Source organism: Oncorhynchus masou, chromosome 25, assembly GCF_036934945.1.
Source record: "Oncorhynchus masou masou isolate Uvic2021 chromosome 25, UVic_Omas_1.1, whole genome shotgun sequence".
Lineage (NCBI taxonomy): Eukaryota > Metazoa > Chordata > Actinopteri > Salmoniformes > Salmonidae > Oncorhynchus > Oncorhynchus masou.
This window is the reverse complement of record NC_088236.1, coordinates 21,593,371-21,607,106: the sequence shown is the minus strand read 5'-3', so window position 1 is coordinate 21,607,106 and position 13,736 is coordinate 21,593,371. Positions and strand designations below refer to the sequence as shown.

The 13,736-nt window shown below is 41.5% G+C and overlaps 1 protein-coding gene across 2 annotated transcripts in view; it reads right to left on the bottom strand.

Moving 5' to 3' along the window:
• The window catches only part of LOC135513911 (hexokinase-2-like), a 93,036-nt gene that overhangs the window by 21,531 nt on the left and 57,769 nt on the right, over positions 1-13,736 (bottom strand). For both annotated transcript variants that reach the window (XM_064936917.1, XM_064936918.1), the window contains exons 7-9: positions 12,686-12,869; positions 12,284-12,445; positions 11,884-12,117 (exon numbers count right to left, since the gene is read on the bottom strand). In XM_064936917.1, coding sequence (XP_064792989.1) covers positions 11,884-12,117; positions 12,284-12,445; positions 12,686-12,869 — 580 coding nt within the window. The remainder of the gene's footprint in view (positions 1-11,883; positions 12,118-12,283; positions 12,446-12,685; positions 12,870-13,736) is intronic.

Sequence of the window (13,736 nt, the reverse complement as noted above, 5' to 3'; positions counted from 1 at the left end):
ACCTTGATAGTGCTGCTGCAGGTTTTATATATGGTTTTATTTTATTTTTATTCTTTGTGAGTACGTGTAGGTATGTAGGATATGTGTGTGTGTATGGATGTGAATCTATGCATGTATATGTGTGCATATGTGTATGTGTGTATATATAGATATGTGTATATACACTGCTCAAAAAAATAAAGGGAACACTAAAATAACACATCCTAGATCTGAATGAATGAAATATTCTTATTAAATACTTTTTTCTTTACATAGTTGAATGTGCTGACAACAAAATCACAAAAATGATCAATGGAAATCAAATTTATCAACCCATGGAGGTCTGGATTTGGAGTGACACTCAAAATTAAAGAGGAAAACCACACTACAGGCTGATCAAACTTTGATGTAATGTCCTTAAAACAAGTCAAAATTAGGCTCAGTAGTGGGTGTGGCCTCCACGTGCCTGTATGACCTCCCTACAACGCCTGGGCATGCTCCTGATGAGGTGGCGGATGGTCTCCTGAAGGATCTCCTCCCAGACCTGGACTAAAGCATCCGCCAACTCCTGGACAGTCTGTGGTGCAGAGTGGCGTTGGTGGATGGAGCGAGACATGATGTCCCAGATGTGCTCAATTGGATTCAGGTCTGGGGAAGGGGCGAGCCAGTCCATAGCATCAATGCCTTCCTCTTGCAGGAACTGCTGACACACTCCAGCCACATGAGGTCAAGCATTGTCTTGCATTAGGATGAACCCAGGGCTAACCGCACCAGCATATGGTCTCACAAGAAGTCTGAGGATCTCATCTCGGTACCTAATGGCAGTCAGGCTACCTCTGGCGAGCACATGGAGGTGCGGCCCCCCAAAGAAATGCCACCCCACACCATGACTGACCCACCGCCAAACCGGTCATGCACGGCGTCTCAAGACTGTCACGTCTGTCACATGTGCTCAGTGTGAACCTGCTTTCATCTGTGAAGAGCACAGGGCGCCCACCTGTGGATGTCGGGCCCTCATACCACCCTCATGGAGTCTGTTTCTGACCGTTTGAGCAGACACATGCACATTTGTGGCCTGCTGGAGGTCATTTTGCAGGGCTCTTTTAGTGCTCATCCTGCTCCTCCTTGCACAAAGGAGGAGGTTTGGTAGCGGTCCTGCTGCTGGGTTGTTGCCCTCCTATGGCCTCCTCCACGTCTCCTGATGTACTGGCCTGTCTCCTGGTAGCGCCTCCATGCTCTGGACACTACGCTGACTGACACAGCAAATCTTCTTGCCACAGCTCGCATTGATGTGCCATCCTGGATGAGCTGCACTACCTGAGGCACTTGTGTGGGTTGTAGACTCCGTCTCATGCTACCACTAGAGTGAAAGCACCGCCAGCATTCAAAAGTGACCAAAACATCAGCCAGGAAGCATAGGAACTGAGAAGTGGTCTGTGGTTGCCACCTGCAGAACCACTCTTTTATTGGGGGTGTCTTGCTAATTGCCTATAATTTCCACCTGTTGTCTATTCCATTTGCACAACAGCATGTGAAATGTATTGTCAATCAGTGTTGCTTCCTAAGTGGACAGTTTGATTTCACAGAAGTGTGATTGACTTGGAGTTACATTGTGTTGTTTAAGTGTTCCCTTTATTTTTTTGAGCAGTGATATATATATATATATATATATAAACAAAAACAACACCTCACGGAACCACACGCACACACACACAAATGATAAACCAAAAACTGTTTTAAGTGAGACGTAGGCATTGCTCTGAAGCCGAAAAATTAAGGAAATTCACGAGCACCACAATGCCTACTTAACCCATGCTCTATCACACAGCTTTGACCTACTATAGTAGCTATGTTGTCTATTGTACCTCAAACAATGTGTAGGCAGGATTGCTTAGGATTCAAACGTTCTCATATAGCCTAACTCATACGCTTAGAGAAGGTGTTCTCATAATAATGTGATTTGTAATGCATATAAGGTAAAGTACTCGATTCTTCACACACCACACTAAGACATTATCCTATTCCACTTATAAACAATGTCTTCCATCTTCCCAGTACAGATGAAACTGGGATTCATCCTTAAAGAACACACTTCTCCAGCGTGCCAGTAGCCATCGAAGGTGAGTATTTGCCCACTGAAGTTGGTTACGACGCAGAACTGCAGTCAGGTCAAGACCCTGGTGAGGATGACGAGCATGCAAATAAGCTTCCCTGAGACGTTTCTGGCAGTTTGTGCAGAAATTCTTCAGTTGTGCAAACCTACAGTTTCATCAGCTGTCCGGTTGGCTGGTCTCAGATGATCACGCAGGTGAAGAAGCAGGATGTGGAGGTCCTGGGCTGGTGTGGTTACACGTTACAAAGGAGAAATGCTCACTAATTGGGATGTAAATGAATTTGTGCACAACATTTGAGAGAAATAAGCTTTTCGTGCATATGGAACATTTCTGGGATCTTGTATTTCAGCTCATGAAACCTGGGGCCTGTAATGGTTTTCTTGTGGGGAAAGAGAGGCGGACCAAAATGCAGCGTGGTTAGTTTTGTGCATCTTTAATAAAGATGAAAGTACGACAATCTACAAAACAAGAAACGTGCAAAAACCAAAACAGTCCTATCTGGTGCCACAAACACAGGAACAATCACCCACAAAACCCAACACAAAACAGGCTACCTAAATATGGTTCCCAATCAGAGACAATGACTAACACCTGCCTCTGATTGAGAACCATATCAGGCCTAACATAGAAATGGACAAACCAGACACACAACATAGAATGCCCACCCAGTTCACGTCCTGACCAACACCAAAACAAGGAAAACACACACGATGGTCAGAACGTGACAGGGCCAACACTTAACATGTTGCGTTTATATTTTTATTCAGTGTATATATTTCATAATCACATCCTTTTTTGGTTAGTAGGTATGCAACATAACAGGTGGTGGGTGGTGTGTTGGACACAGTCCCTCAGATAAAGTTCTAAGGAACCTGAATTCCTGATTTCTGTGACCATTAGCTAATCTGTGTAATATTGACATAAACTCAAAACCACTTGTTTTGCAAACATGGGTGCTGTTTTATCAATTACTGTGCTAATCAATGGACAGTTCATTACCTGTCAAAGGAATATGTAGATTACAGTTATGTTTCTATTTCTATATATCTAATATTTTTGCAGTAAAAATGATGACACTACAATAAAACACATTTAGGCCTACAATAGGGGCTATATCTAAAAATACATACAGACTAATGATAAATATTATGGGTGTACCGATCTCATCATACTCGTATTGGTAATTGTATCCGTTTTATCACACTTGATACTGGTAATTGGATCTACTCGTGAACAGAAAATCCAGAAGTGCGCTTTAAATGCAGGTGAGGCCTCATGTGTGCATTACTGCAAAATCACTCAGAGTGCATCATTTAGTTCCTTCACACACACAGTTGTTAAACGACCCTGACCGATGAAAATGCACCATTTACTTACTTAGTCCTATTCAATTTCTCAACAAAGGAGGCTAATAAATAGTCTAATGCATGGCTGGCTACTACTGCCTGCAATTATTCCAGACAGATTTAGATGAAGGTAGGCTAATTCACTTGCCCCATATATTGTTTCACTTTTGAGAGGAGCAAAACTTCTCTCCCGAAACTTATGCCTACACATTTAAACAATCAAAATAAACCATCTACATTTGTAATTTTATTTTTTAATTATCTGTCACTCAGTAAACATGACTGGGAAAGGAGAAATAATAATAGCAAGAAAGCATGGGGATCGCGACATAACGACAGTACGTCGTCAGCAATGGAATACTTATACGGACAGACAAAGTAGGCATACTACCCAACACCAAGTAGACAGGCAAAAACAACCATATGGCCTCAGAAAAGTCTACAGGAAAAAAACTGAATTGAACAACAATGACTAGCTACGGATTAGGATTCATTCATGATGTTTGGAGAACGGGAGACTTAACAGAGCCACACAGGTCTGTCTGGAGAAATGAGCGCAGAGGGAGAGCAGCTTGTTCAACTGATATCCCGCGTGTTTCTTTGCAGGCAGAAGAACTAGCTAATAGTTGTCATAGTCATATTCAGAAAATTCTCCTTCCCCATTAGATACTAATTTTGTCCGAGTACTCGGCACACCCCTAATAGATATACAGTGCCTTGCGAAAGTATTCGGCCCCCTTGAACTTTGCGACCTTTTGCCACATTTCAGGCTTCAAACATAAAGATATAAAACTGTATTTTTTTGTGAAGAATCAACAACAAGTGGGACACAATCATGAAGTGGAACGACATTTATTGGATATTTCAAAATTTTTAACAAATCAAAAACTGAAAAAATGGGCGTGCAAAATTATTCAACCCCTTTAATTTCAATGCAGCAAACTCTCTCCAGAAGTTCAGTGAGGATCTCTGAATGATCCAATGTTGATCAGAGATGCAGCCAAGAGGCCCATGATCACTCTGGATGAACTGCAGAGATCTAGAGCTGAGGTGGGAGACTCTGTCCATAGGACAACAATCAGTCGTATATTGCACAAATCTGGCCTTTATGGAAGAGTGGCAAGAAGAAAGCCATTTCTTAAAGATATCCATAAAAAGTGTCGTTTAAAGTTTGCCACAAGCCACCTGGGAGACACACCAAACATGTGGAAGAAGGTGCTCTGGTCAGATGAAACCAAAATTGAACTTTTTGGCAACAATGCAAAACGTTATGTTTGGCGTAAAAGCAACACAGCTCATCACCCTGAACACACCATCTCCACTGTCAAACATGGTGGTGGCAGCATCATGGTTTGGGCCTGCTTTTCTTCAGCAGGGACAGGGAAGATGGTTAAAATTGATGGGAAGATGGATGGAGCCAAATACAGGACCATTCTGGAAGAAAACCTGATGGAGTCTGCAAAAGACCTGAGACTGGGACGGCGATTTGTCTTCCAACAAGACAATGATCCAAAACATAAAGCAAAATCTATAATGGAATGGTTCAAAAATAAACATATCCAGGTGTTAGAATGGCCAAGTCAAAGTCCAGACCTGAATCCAATCGAGAATCTGTGGAAAGAACTGAAAACTGCTGTTCACAAATGCTCTCCATCCAACCTCACTGAGCTCGAGCTGTTTTGCAAGGAGGAATGGGAAAAAATTTCAGTCTCTCGATGTGCAAAACTGATAGAGACATACCCCAAGCGACTTACAGCTGTAATCGCAGCAAATGGTGACGCTACAAAGTATTAACTTAAGGGGGCTGAATAATTTTGCACGCCCAATTTTTCAGTTTTTGATTTGTTAAAAAAGTTTGAAATATCCAATAAATGTCGTTCCACTTCATGATTGTGTCCCACTTGTTGTTGATTCTTCACAAAAAAATATGTGCACAATCCGCCCCTCTGTAATAAAGCACAGTTTCCCTGGGCAGTAACTTAGGTATGGCGTGCATCGCATGGAGGGTAACAACCTCCTCTTTGAGAGTCAGAGCTGGTCTCTCCTCCGTTCCAGCAAGACGCACACAGTAGTACACACCACCAAACTCACTGCCATTTGCCTGCCACTCCGCAAACCCAAAGTCTCTTTTAAGAGCCACCTAATAAATTAAAACATCATGCTTTGGGGTTGTTTTTCTGCAAAGGGACCAGGGCGACTGATCCGTGTAAAGGAAAGAATGAATGGGGCCATGTATCGTGAGATTTTGAGTGAAAACCTCCTTCCATCAGCAAGGGCATTGATTATGAAACGTGGCTGGGTCTTTCAGCATGACAATGATCCCAAACACATCGCCCGGGCAACGAAGAAGTGGCTTCATAACAAGCATTTCAAGGTCCTGGAGTGGCCTAGCCAGTCTTCAGATCTCAACCCCATAGAAAATCTTTGGAGGGAGTTGAAAGTCCGTGTTGCCCAGCAACAGCCCCAAAACGTCACTGCTCTAGAGGAGATCTGCATGGAGGAATGGGCCAAAATACCAGCAACAGTGTGTGAAAACCTTGTGAAGACTTACAGAAAACGTTTAACCTCTGTCGTTGCCAACAAAGGGTATATAAAAAAGTATTGCGATAAACTTTTGTTATTGACCAAATACTTATTTTCCACCATAATTTGCAAATACATTCATAAAAAATCCTACAATGTGATCTTCTGGATTTTTTTTCTCATTCTGTCTGTCACAGTTGAAGTGTACCTATGATGAAAATTACAGACTTCTCTCATCTTTTTAAGTGGGAGAACTTGCACAATTGGTGGCTGACTAAATACTTTTTTGCCCCACTGTATAACTGAATTAACTATTGACTCCTCACCATTATCGATCACCACTTAGCTGACAGCTCTAGTTAACGGAAAACCTGGGAATGCACTCACTGCCTTATCTAAAACATCCCAGAGCTAAGTTTTGTCGGTTCAACCATAGGTTAAAGACATTTTCTGCTTACTTAACAAACCCCACTCCTAATTTCCTCCAACCTGGCTGGAATGGTATTTATTTAAATGTAATTACCCCCTGTTTCAGGCTCCACAATCCCTCACTTATGAACTCATATTGTTAATCAGATATAATAAAACAGAGTATAAGTTTACTTAGTTACAGTTCTATTTAAAATGGGGATATTGTTTAGTCATTTATTCATAAAATTCTACAAACCATTTATTCATAAAATTCTACAAACTCTGTCCTACAAACATTCACAGACCATTTAAAATCTTGAAGCGTTTGTTTCAAAATTATTTTGTTCATTCATTCAGTATTGATTGAACATTTATTTATGTTGCTTGGTTAAAATACAATAGTCTAAAAAAGCAATTCACTTTTGCCTGTGAAAACACACAATCCTACTCATTAATGACAAAATGGCGGCGGAAGAAATGGCAGCAGTTTTATGGGCGCCCAACCAATTATGCCATTATGTGTTTTTTTCCCCGTTATTTGCCATCATTGGACAATAAACTAGACGAGGTACGATCACGAATATCCTACCAACGGGACATCAAAAACTGTAATATCCTATGTTTCACAGAATCGTGGCTGAATGACGACATGGATATTCAGCTAGTGGGATATACGCTGCACCAGCAAGATAGAACAGCACAATCCGGTAATACGGTGGGGGGCGGTCTGTGCATATTTGTAAACAACAGCTGGTGCACAAAATCTAAGGAAATCTCTATATTTTGCTCGCCTGAAGTATAGTATATTGTGATAAATTGCAAGCCACTACATGCCTTGAGAGATTTTAGCTATACTTTTCGTGGCTGTTTATTTACCGTCACGGACAGATGCTGGCACTGAGACCGAGCTCAGCCATCAACATGCTAAATGTGCAACCAGAGGGAAAAAATAAAGCAAAAAGCACCAATGACTCGGTCTATAAAAAAGTGGTCAGATGAATCAGATACTAAACTACAGGACTGTTTTGCTAGCACAGACTGGAACATGTTCCGGGATTCTTCCGATGGCATTGAGGAGTACACCACATCAGTCACTGGCTTTATCAATAAGTGCATCGAGGACGTCGTCCCCACAGTGGGGTATCAGATTTATTATATCTGATACCCCAACCAGAAGCCATGAATTACAGGCAACATTCGCATTGAGCTAAAGGGTATAGCTGCCGCTTTTAAAGTGTGGGATTCTAACCCGGAAGCTTACCAGAAATCCTGCTATGCCCTGCGACGAACCATCAAACAGGCAAAGCGTCAATACAGGGCTAAGATTGAATCACACTACACCGGCTCCGACACTCGTCTTATGTGGCAGGGCTTGAAAACGATTGTATAAGCTAATAATCTGTTATGTATGACATTCCTGGGAGTGTGTAAACTGAAATGTTTTATTACCATAGTATTTTTGTATGTTCTCTATAGCTATGTACTTGAAAATGTATCAATTGACCAATTCGACACATTTTGGCAAACTCCTGGCAGACTTGATACAAAATATTGTGCAGTAATGTAATTCTTCATTGGATCAGTCTGAAACTTTGCGCACACACTGCTGTCATCTGGTGGCCAAACATCTAAATTACACAGTCTCCTATCTGAAATGACGGCCTTTCTCTTGCATTTCAAAGATGATTTTTTTTTAAATCCATGTTTCTTTTTTGTATTATCGTTTGCCATATCTTATGTGTTATATTCTCCTACATTAATTTTACATTTCCACAAACTTCAAGGTTTTTCCTTTCAAATGGTATCAATAATGGTATCAATAATATGCATATCCTTGTTTCAGGTTCACCTAGGGGTCATGATAGGGGCTGCACCAAATGTTTGATGTATTATAATAATTGATTATGCTTATGTTGTATTAATAGAAGTGGAGAGCTTATAAGACCCCTCCCTCCTTACATTTATAGGGTCCTAGACTACAGATTAACAATATATATACATTATGAGGTTTAATATTGTTCCATACACTTAGGTTGGAGTCATTAAAACTAGTTTTTCAACCACTCCACAAATGTCTTGTGAACAAACTAGTTTTGGCATGTCGGTTAGGACATCTACTTTATGCATGACAAGTTATTTTTCCAACAATTGTTACAGATTATTTCAGGTATAACTCACTGTATCACAATTCCAGTGGGTCAGAAGTTTACATACACTAAGTTGACTGTGCCTTTAACTCTTGGATCTACCCATCCCGGATCCGGGAGAATTGTCATCAACTGACACTAAGTAGCATAACGCAACGGACAAAAAATCTTACTAGAAAATATTCATATTCATGAAATCACAAGTGAAATATATTCAAACACAGCTTAGCCTTTTGTTATCTCAGATTTTGAAAATATGCTTTACAGCCATAGCAAGACAAGCATTTGTGTAAGTTTATCGATAGCCTAGCATAGCATTATGCCTAGCTAGCAGCAGGCAATCTGGTCACGAAAATCAGAAAAGCAATCAAATTAAATCGTTTACCTTTGATGAGCTTCGGATGTTTTCACTCACGAGACTCCCAGTTAGATAGCAAATGTTCCTTTTTTCCAGAAAGAGTATTTTTGTAGCCAAAAATAACTAGTTCTTCACGTTTGGCTGAGAAAACGACCGGAAAAGGACCTTGTGAAGATGTTGAAGGAAACAGGTACAAAAGTATCTATATCCACAGTAAAACGAGTCCTATATCGACATAACCTGAAAGGCCTCTCAGCAAGGAAGAAGCCACTGTTCCAAATCCGCCATAAAAAAAGCGCGACTACAGTTTGCAACTGCACATGAAAACAAAGATTGTACTTTTTCTGATAAATGTCCTCTGGTCTGATGAAACAAAAATAGAACCGTATGACCATCATTATGTTTGGAGGAAAAAGGGGGAGGCTTTGCAAGTCGAAGAACACCATCCCAACCGTGAAAGCATGGGGGTGGCAGCATCATGTTGTTGGAGTGCTTTGCTGCAGAAGGGACTGGTGCACTTCACAAAATAGATGGATGTTGAAGCAACATCTCAAGACATCAGTCAGGAAGTTAAAGATTGTCCATTTGGAAGACCCATTTGCGAACAATGACCCCAAGCATACTTCCAAAGTTGTGGCAAAATGGCGTAAGGACAACGAAGTCAAGGTATTGGAGTGGCCATCACAAAGCCTTGACCTCAATCCTATAGGAAATGTGTGGGCAAAACTGAAAAAGTGTGTGCAAGGAGGCTTACAAACCTGACTCAGTTACACCAGTTATGTCAGGAAGAATGGGCCAAAACTCACCCAACTTATTGTGGGAAGCTTGTGGAAGGCTACCCGAAACATTTGACCCAAGTTAAACAATTAAAGGCAATGCTACCAAATACTAATTGAGTGTATGAAAACTTCTGACCCACTGGGAATGTGATGAAAGAAAAAATATGAAATAAATCATTCGAGACAATTATTTTGACATTTCACATTCTTAAAATAAAGTGGTGATCCTAACTGACCTAAGACAGGGAATTTTTACTCTGATTAATTGTCAGGAATTGTGAAAAACTTATTTTAAATGTATCTGGCTAAGGTGTATGTAAACTTCTGACTTCAAATGTATATCCATAAAAAGATTCCAGATGATTCATTATCTAGACTGGCTGAGAAACGCTGCCTACCTGTCTGTCTCGTCCAAACTCCCGACACGTTCATTACTATGGGACAGCAGGAGTTCAAATTTCAATATTGAAACAATGTTGCAAATGTCTGAGGGACAGACAGAAAATCTCCGCTGTTGAAAACAAAATGTTAGTCTAAAAGAAATGTGAGATAATGTCTAGATGCTTTTTATAGTGGAAATCAAGTCTATAAGTTGCCTGGCTGGGCTGATGAGACATTGGATTGCGCAGTCAGATGGAACAGAGTAAATAGGCATCTGTGGCAACTTCCCGGAATAGACACCGGCTGGAATGTGGTTTTAACCAATCAGCATTCAGGATTAGACCATCCAATCAGCCAATCAGGGCTTTGTATGTAAATATCTTCAAAGTTGTGTCCTAATGTCCACATGATCAGACAGAGCATTTCAATGGCCAAAAGCCTAAGGCAGGATTTACAATTAACACCTGCCACCTGCCAAATGCGAGTACATTTTGGCATTGGAGGGTAAGGGCTCCACAGTGCGAGCATTTAACAATAAAAATAGTCAAGTATGATCACATTTATAGCAAAACAAATTCTACAGTAGCTGTTTTCAAAGAATTTCTGCTGTTTTGTTTCATAGCTGGTAAATTAAATTGTACTAAGTCAAAGAACTACGAATCCTACTTAACCTATCCTACCTTGCACTGCAACACTGCCTGGCTGGGGGCTGTGTACACGTGAAGAGCTGAGTGAAAGCTTCATTTTTAGAAGCGCTGTGCTGAGGTATAAAAAGGGGGATGTTTTGCAGTGGCAGGGAGACGAGTCAGGATAGAGGGATAGATGAACGGCGCAAAGTACAAAGAGAACCTTGATCAAAACCTGCTCCAGAGTGCTCAAGACCTCAGACTTGGGCGAAAGTTCACCTTCCAACAGGACAACGACATTAAGCACACAGCCAAGACAATGCAGGAGTGGCTTCGGTACAAGTCTCTGAATGTCCTTGAGTAGTGCCGGTGGCTGAATCAAGAGTGGTGATGGGGGTTGCCTTAATCGCATCTTTGGCGCCCTGGGAGCAGTTGTTGTTGGGGGTTAAGTGCCTTGCTCAGGGTCAGAATTACATTTACAGATGGCGATACGATCCAGCAACCTTTCAGTTAGTGGCCCAATACTCCTACCCGCCAGGCTACCTTACTAGTAATAAATGTATTATTGTTTTAGAAACTTTATAAAGCATGTTCATCCATTTTTTCTGTTTGTTGGTGAAATTTTAGCAACAACAAAAACATTTTTGGAAGGTAAAAAATCTGAGTGGCTGTTAGATTTTTTAAAATCTACCTACCACAAACATTTTTTAGGCCCTGGGCTCCAGGAAAAACATTATAAAACATATAATTTGGAGTTATTTTTATTAAATAAACACAGAGTGATGTATTAGACATACAGTGATGACTTAAAAAAATAAAAATAAAGACTGCATGGGAGCATTAAGATCGGAGGGTCAGTTCCACTGTAATTACACTGTGCAGTCTAGTTTAGTTAATTCTTATTGAAATAAGAGTATGTCTTCTATACTTCAGTGAGTAGTGCCTCAGAGTAGATTATCAGAGCGCCATGTCAAGTGCAAAACTTCATCTGTTCTATTCTGAATTTAAGGGAGCTGCAATGGCAGCATCATTGACCCTAACTATGTTAGAGATAACCCCAGAGTACAGTATCTCCATGCTCACACACGGAGATACACACACGCACTAATACATACGCAAGCACTCACTCACACACACGCAACCCCACACACTCGCGCAAACCCTCACTCATACATGCACTTGCACACACACACCTTGCACACCCCCCCCCCCCACTCACTGTGGGTGGTTCTTGTAGACAGAGCCGTCCACTCCTATTGTTGTCCTCAGCCTCTCTGCAGCCTTGTTGTCTCTGATCTGTCTTAACACAGCGGCCAGGGTGGCAGCACACAGGTGGGCGGCCCGGGTCGACACCACTTGACACACCCTCCGAGTGGCCACGCAGTCCTCCACAGAGGGGTCCAGGCCCAGCCCCCTCAGCATCTTCTCTGCACTCACCAGACCCTCCTTGTCTCTGTCAGGAAAATAGTACCACCTCAGTTACATACCAGCTTATAAAGTATAACATTCAGTTTGGTATTTGTATGAATTACATTTACTACCTATTTTCATCATCATCATCATGAACCAAGTTATATCAAGATAGGCCCACATATCGTACACACACAAAAACTACTAACTTGTCATTCTCGATGGCAGAGACAAAGCTGGTCTGGAGTTGTCCATTGGTGACGAGGTCAGGGGTGGTGTGACCCTGAAAAACCATGTCCTCCTTTGCCATCTTTACTAGGATCAGACGCACCAGCTCGCCCATGTACATCCCACTGATCATCTTCTCAAACCTACACACACACAGCAGGCTGTCACACATTTACAACAACACCTGGCTAGCTGTGAGTAAATTCTGAGGGTGATACTTAACAACAAGCTGAAAATGACACTTTCAACACAAAGCCAGATCTATATAGCAGCTGGAAGTTGATATCTTTTCCAGGTGGGATTGGGCAACAGACAGAGAGGACTAGTGTAATAGACAATATAGTAGAAGTAGAGGGCGGGCCAGTTGTCTGTCTGTCACTCACAGCTGTTTGCCGGGGTTGAGGGAGCCGGCGTCGATCTCCTGGTCGAAGTCTGTACGAAGATCATCCAGAGCGCCATCGTCCCCAAATGCCCCCCACTCCATGTTAACACACATCCTCCCCTCGTCCCCTTCCACCAGCTCCAGGTGACGCATCTCCTCCATGTAGCAGGCGTTGGTGCCAGTGCCTGGGGGGCAGCAACAGACAACATGGTCATACTGTACTTCTTACTTACGAAGGCCTCATCACGCCATGTGGCATTTAAGGCCTCAAAAGGGCCTCCCTTCTATCTCTTTCTGTCCTGGGCTATTTTAGACACCTCTTTCCAGGCCCAGGTGAGCCCTACATTACACTAGTCTTGAGCTCGGCTCCATACTGTAATTCAAGGATTCTCTCAAATCTGGAAACTAACAGTACTCCATCTGGCCCTCCAGGCTTGGTGTCAAGCTTGCTGTAATTTGTGACAGCTACATTTTTGGGATGATCAGCGAAATAAATGTTTGTTTTGTTGAACAATAAACACGAGATGCTGGGTGTTTCTTTTTCAAATAGTGTTTTAAATTAAATTATTTGTATATTGAGAATGTATGACTAATCTGATGATGTAAATAGTTTTTCATTTCCAGCCTGCATATAGGTTCACCTTCCCTCAACAACCACACTTCTAGGTTTATAATTGTACTGAACTTACAGACACGTTTCAACGGTAAGCTTTTCTCACCCTAATGCCAAAGCACACTTGAACATGTCACAATACAACTAGAGTAGTTCCATTATTTACATACTGATTGAGTCCTACGAATTATGTATGGAATGGGTTCCCAATGGAGGCCTTCAGTGTTCAATATGCAATTACACTCCCGTACATATTTATTTGGAGAGTGAAGCTAAAACTTTTAATTTGGCTCTATACGCCAGCATTTCGAATTTGATATCAAATGTTTTAAACAGAATTTTGCCTTCTTTTTAAGGGTCATTTTATACATGTCTGTTTTACCGTTTAGAAATAAATGCACTTTACATATATAGTCCGCCCCCATTTGAAGGTGTCATA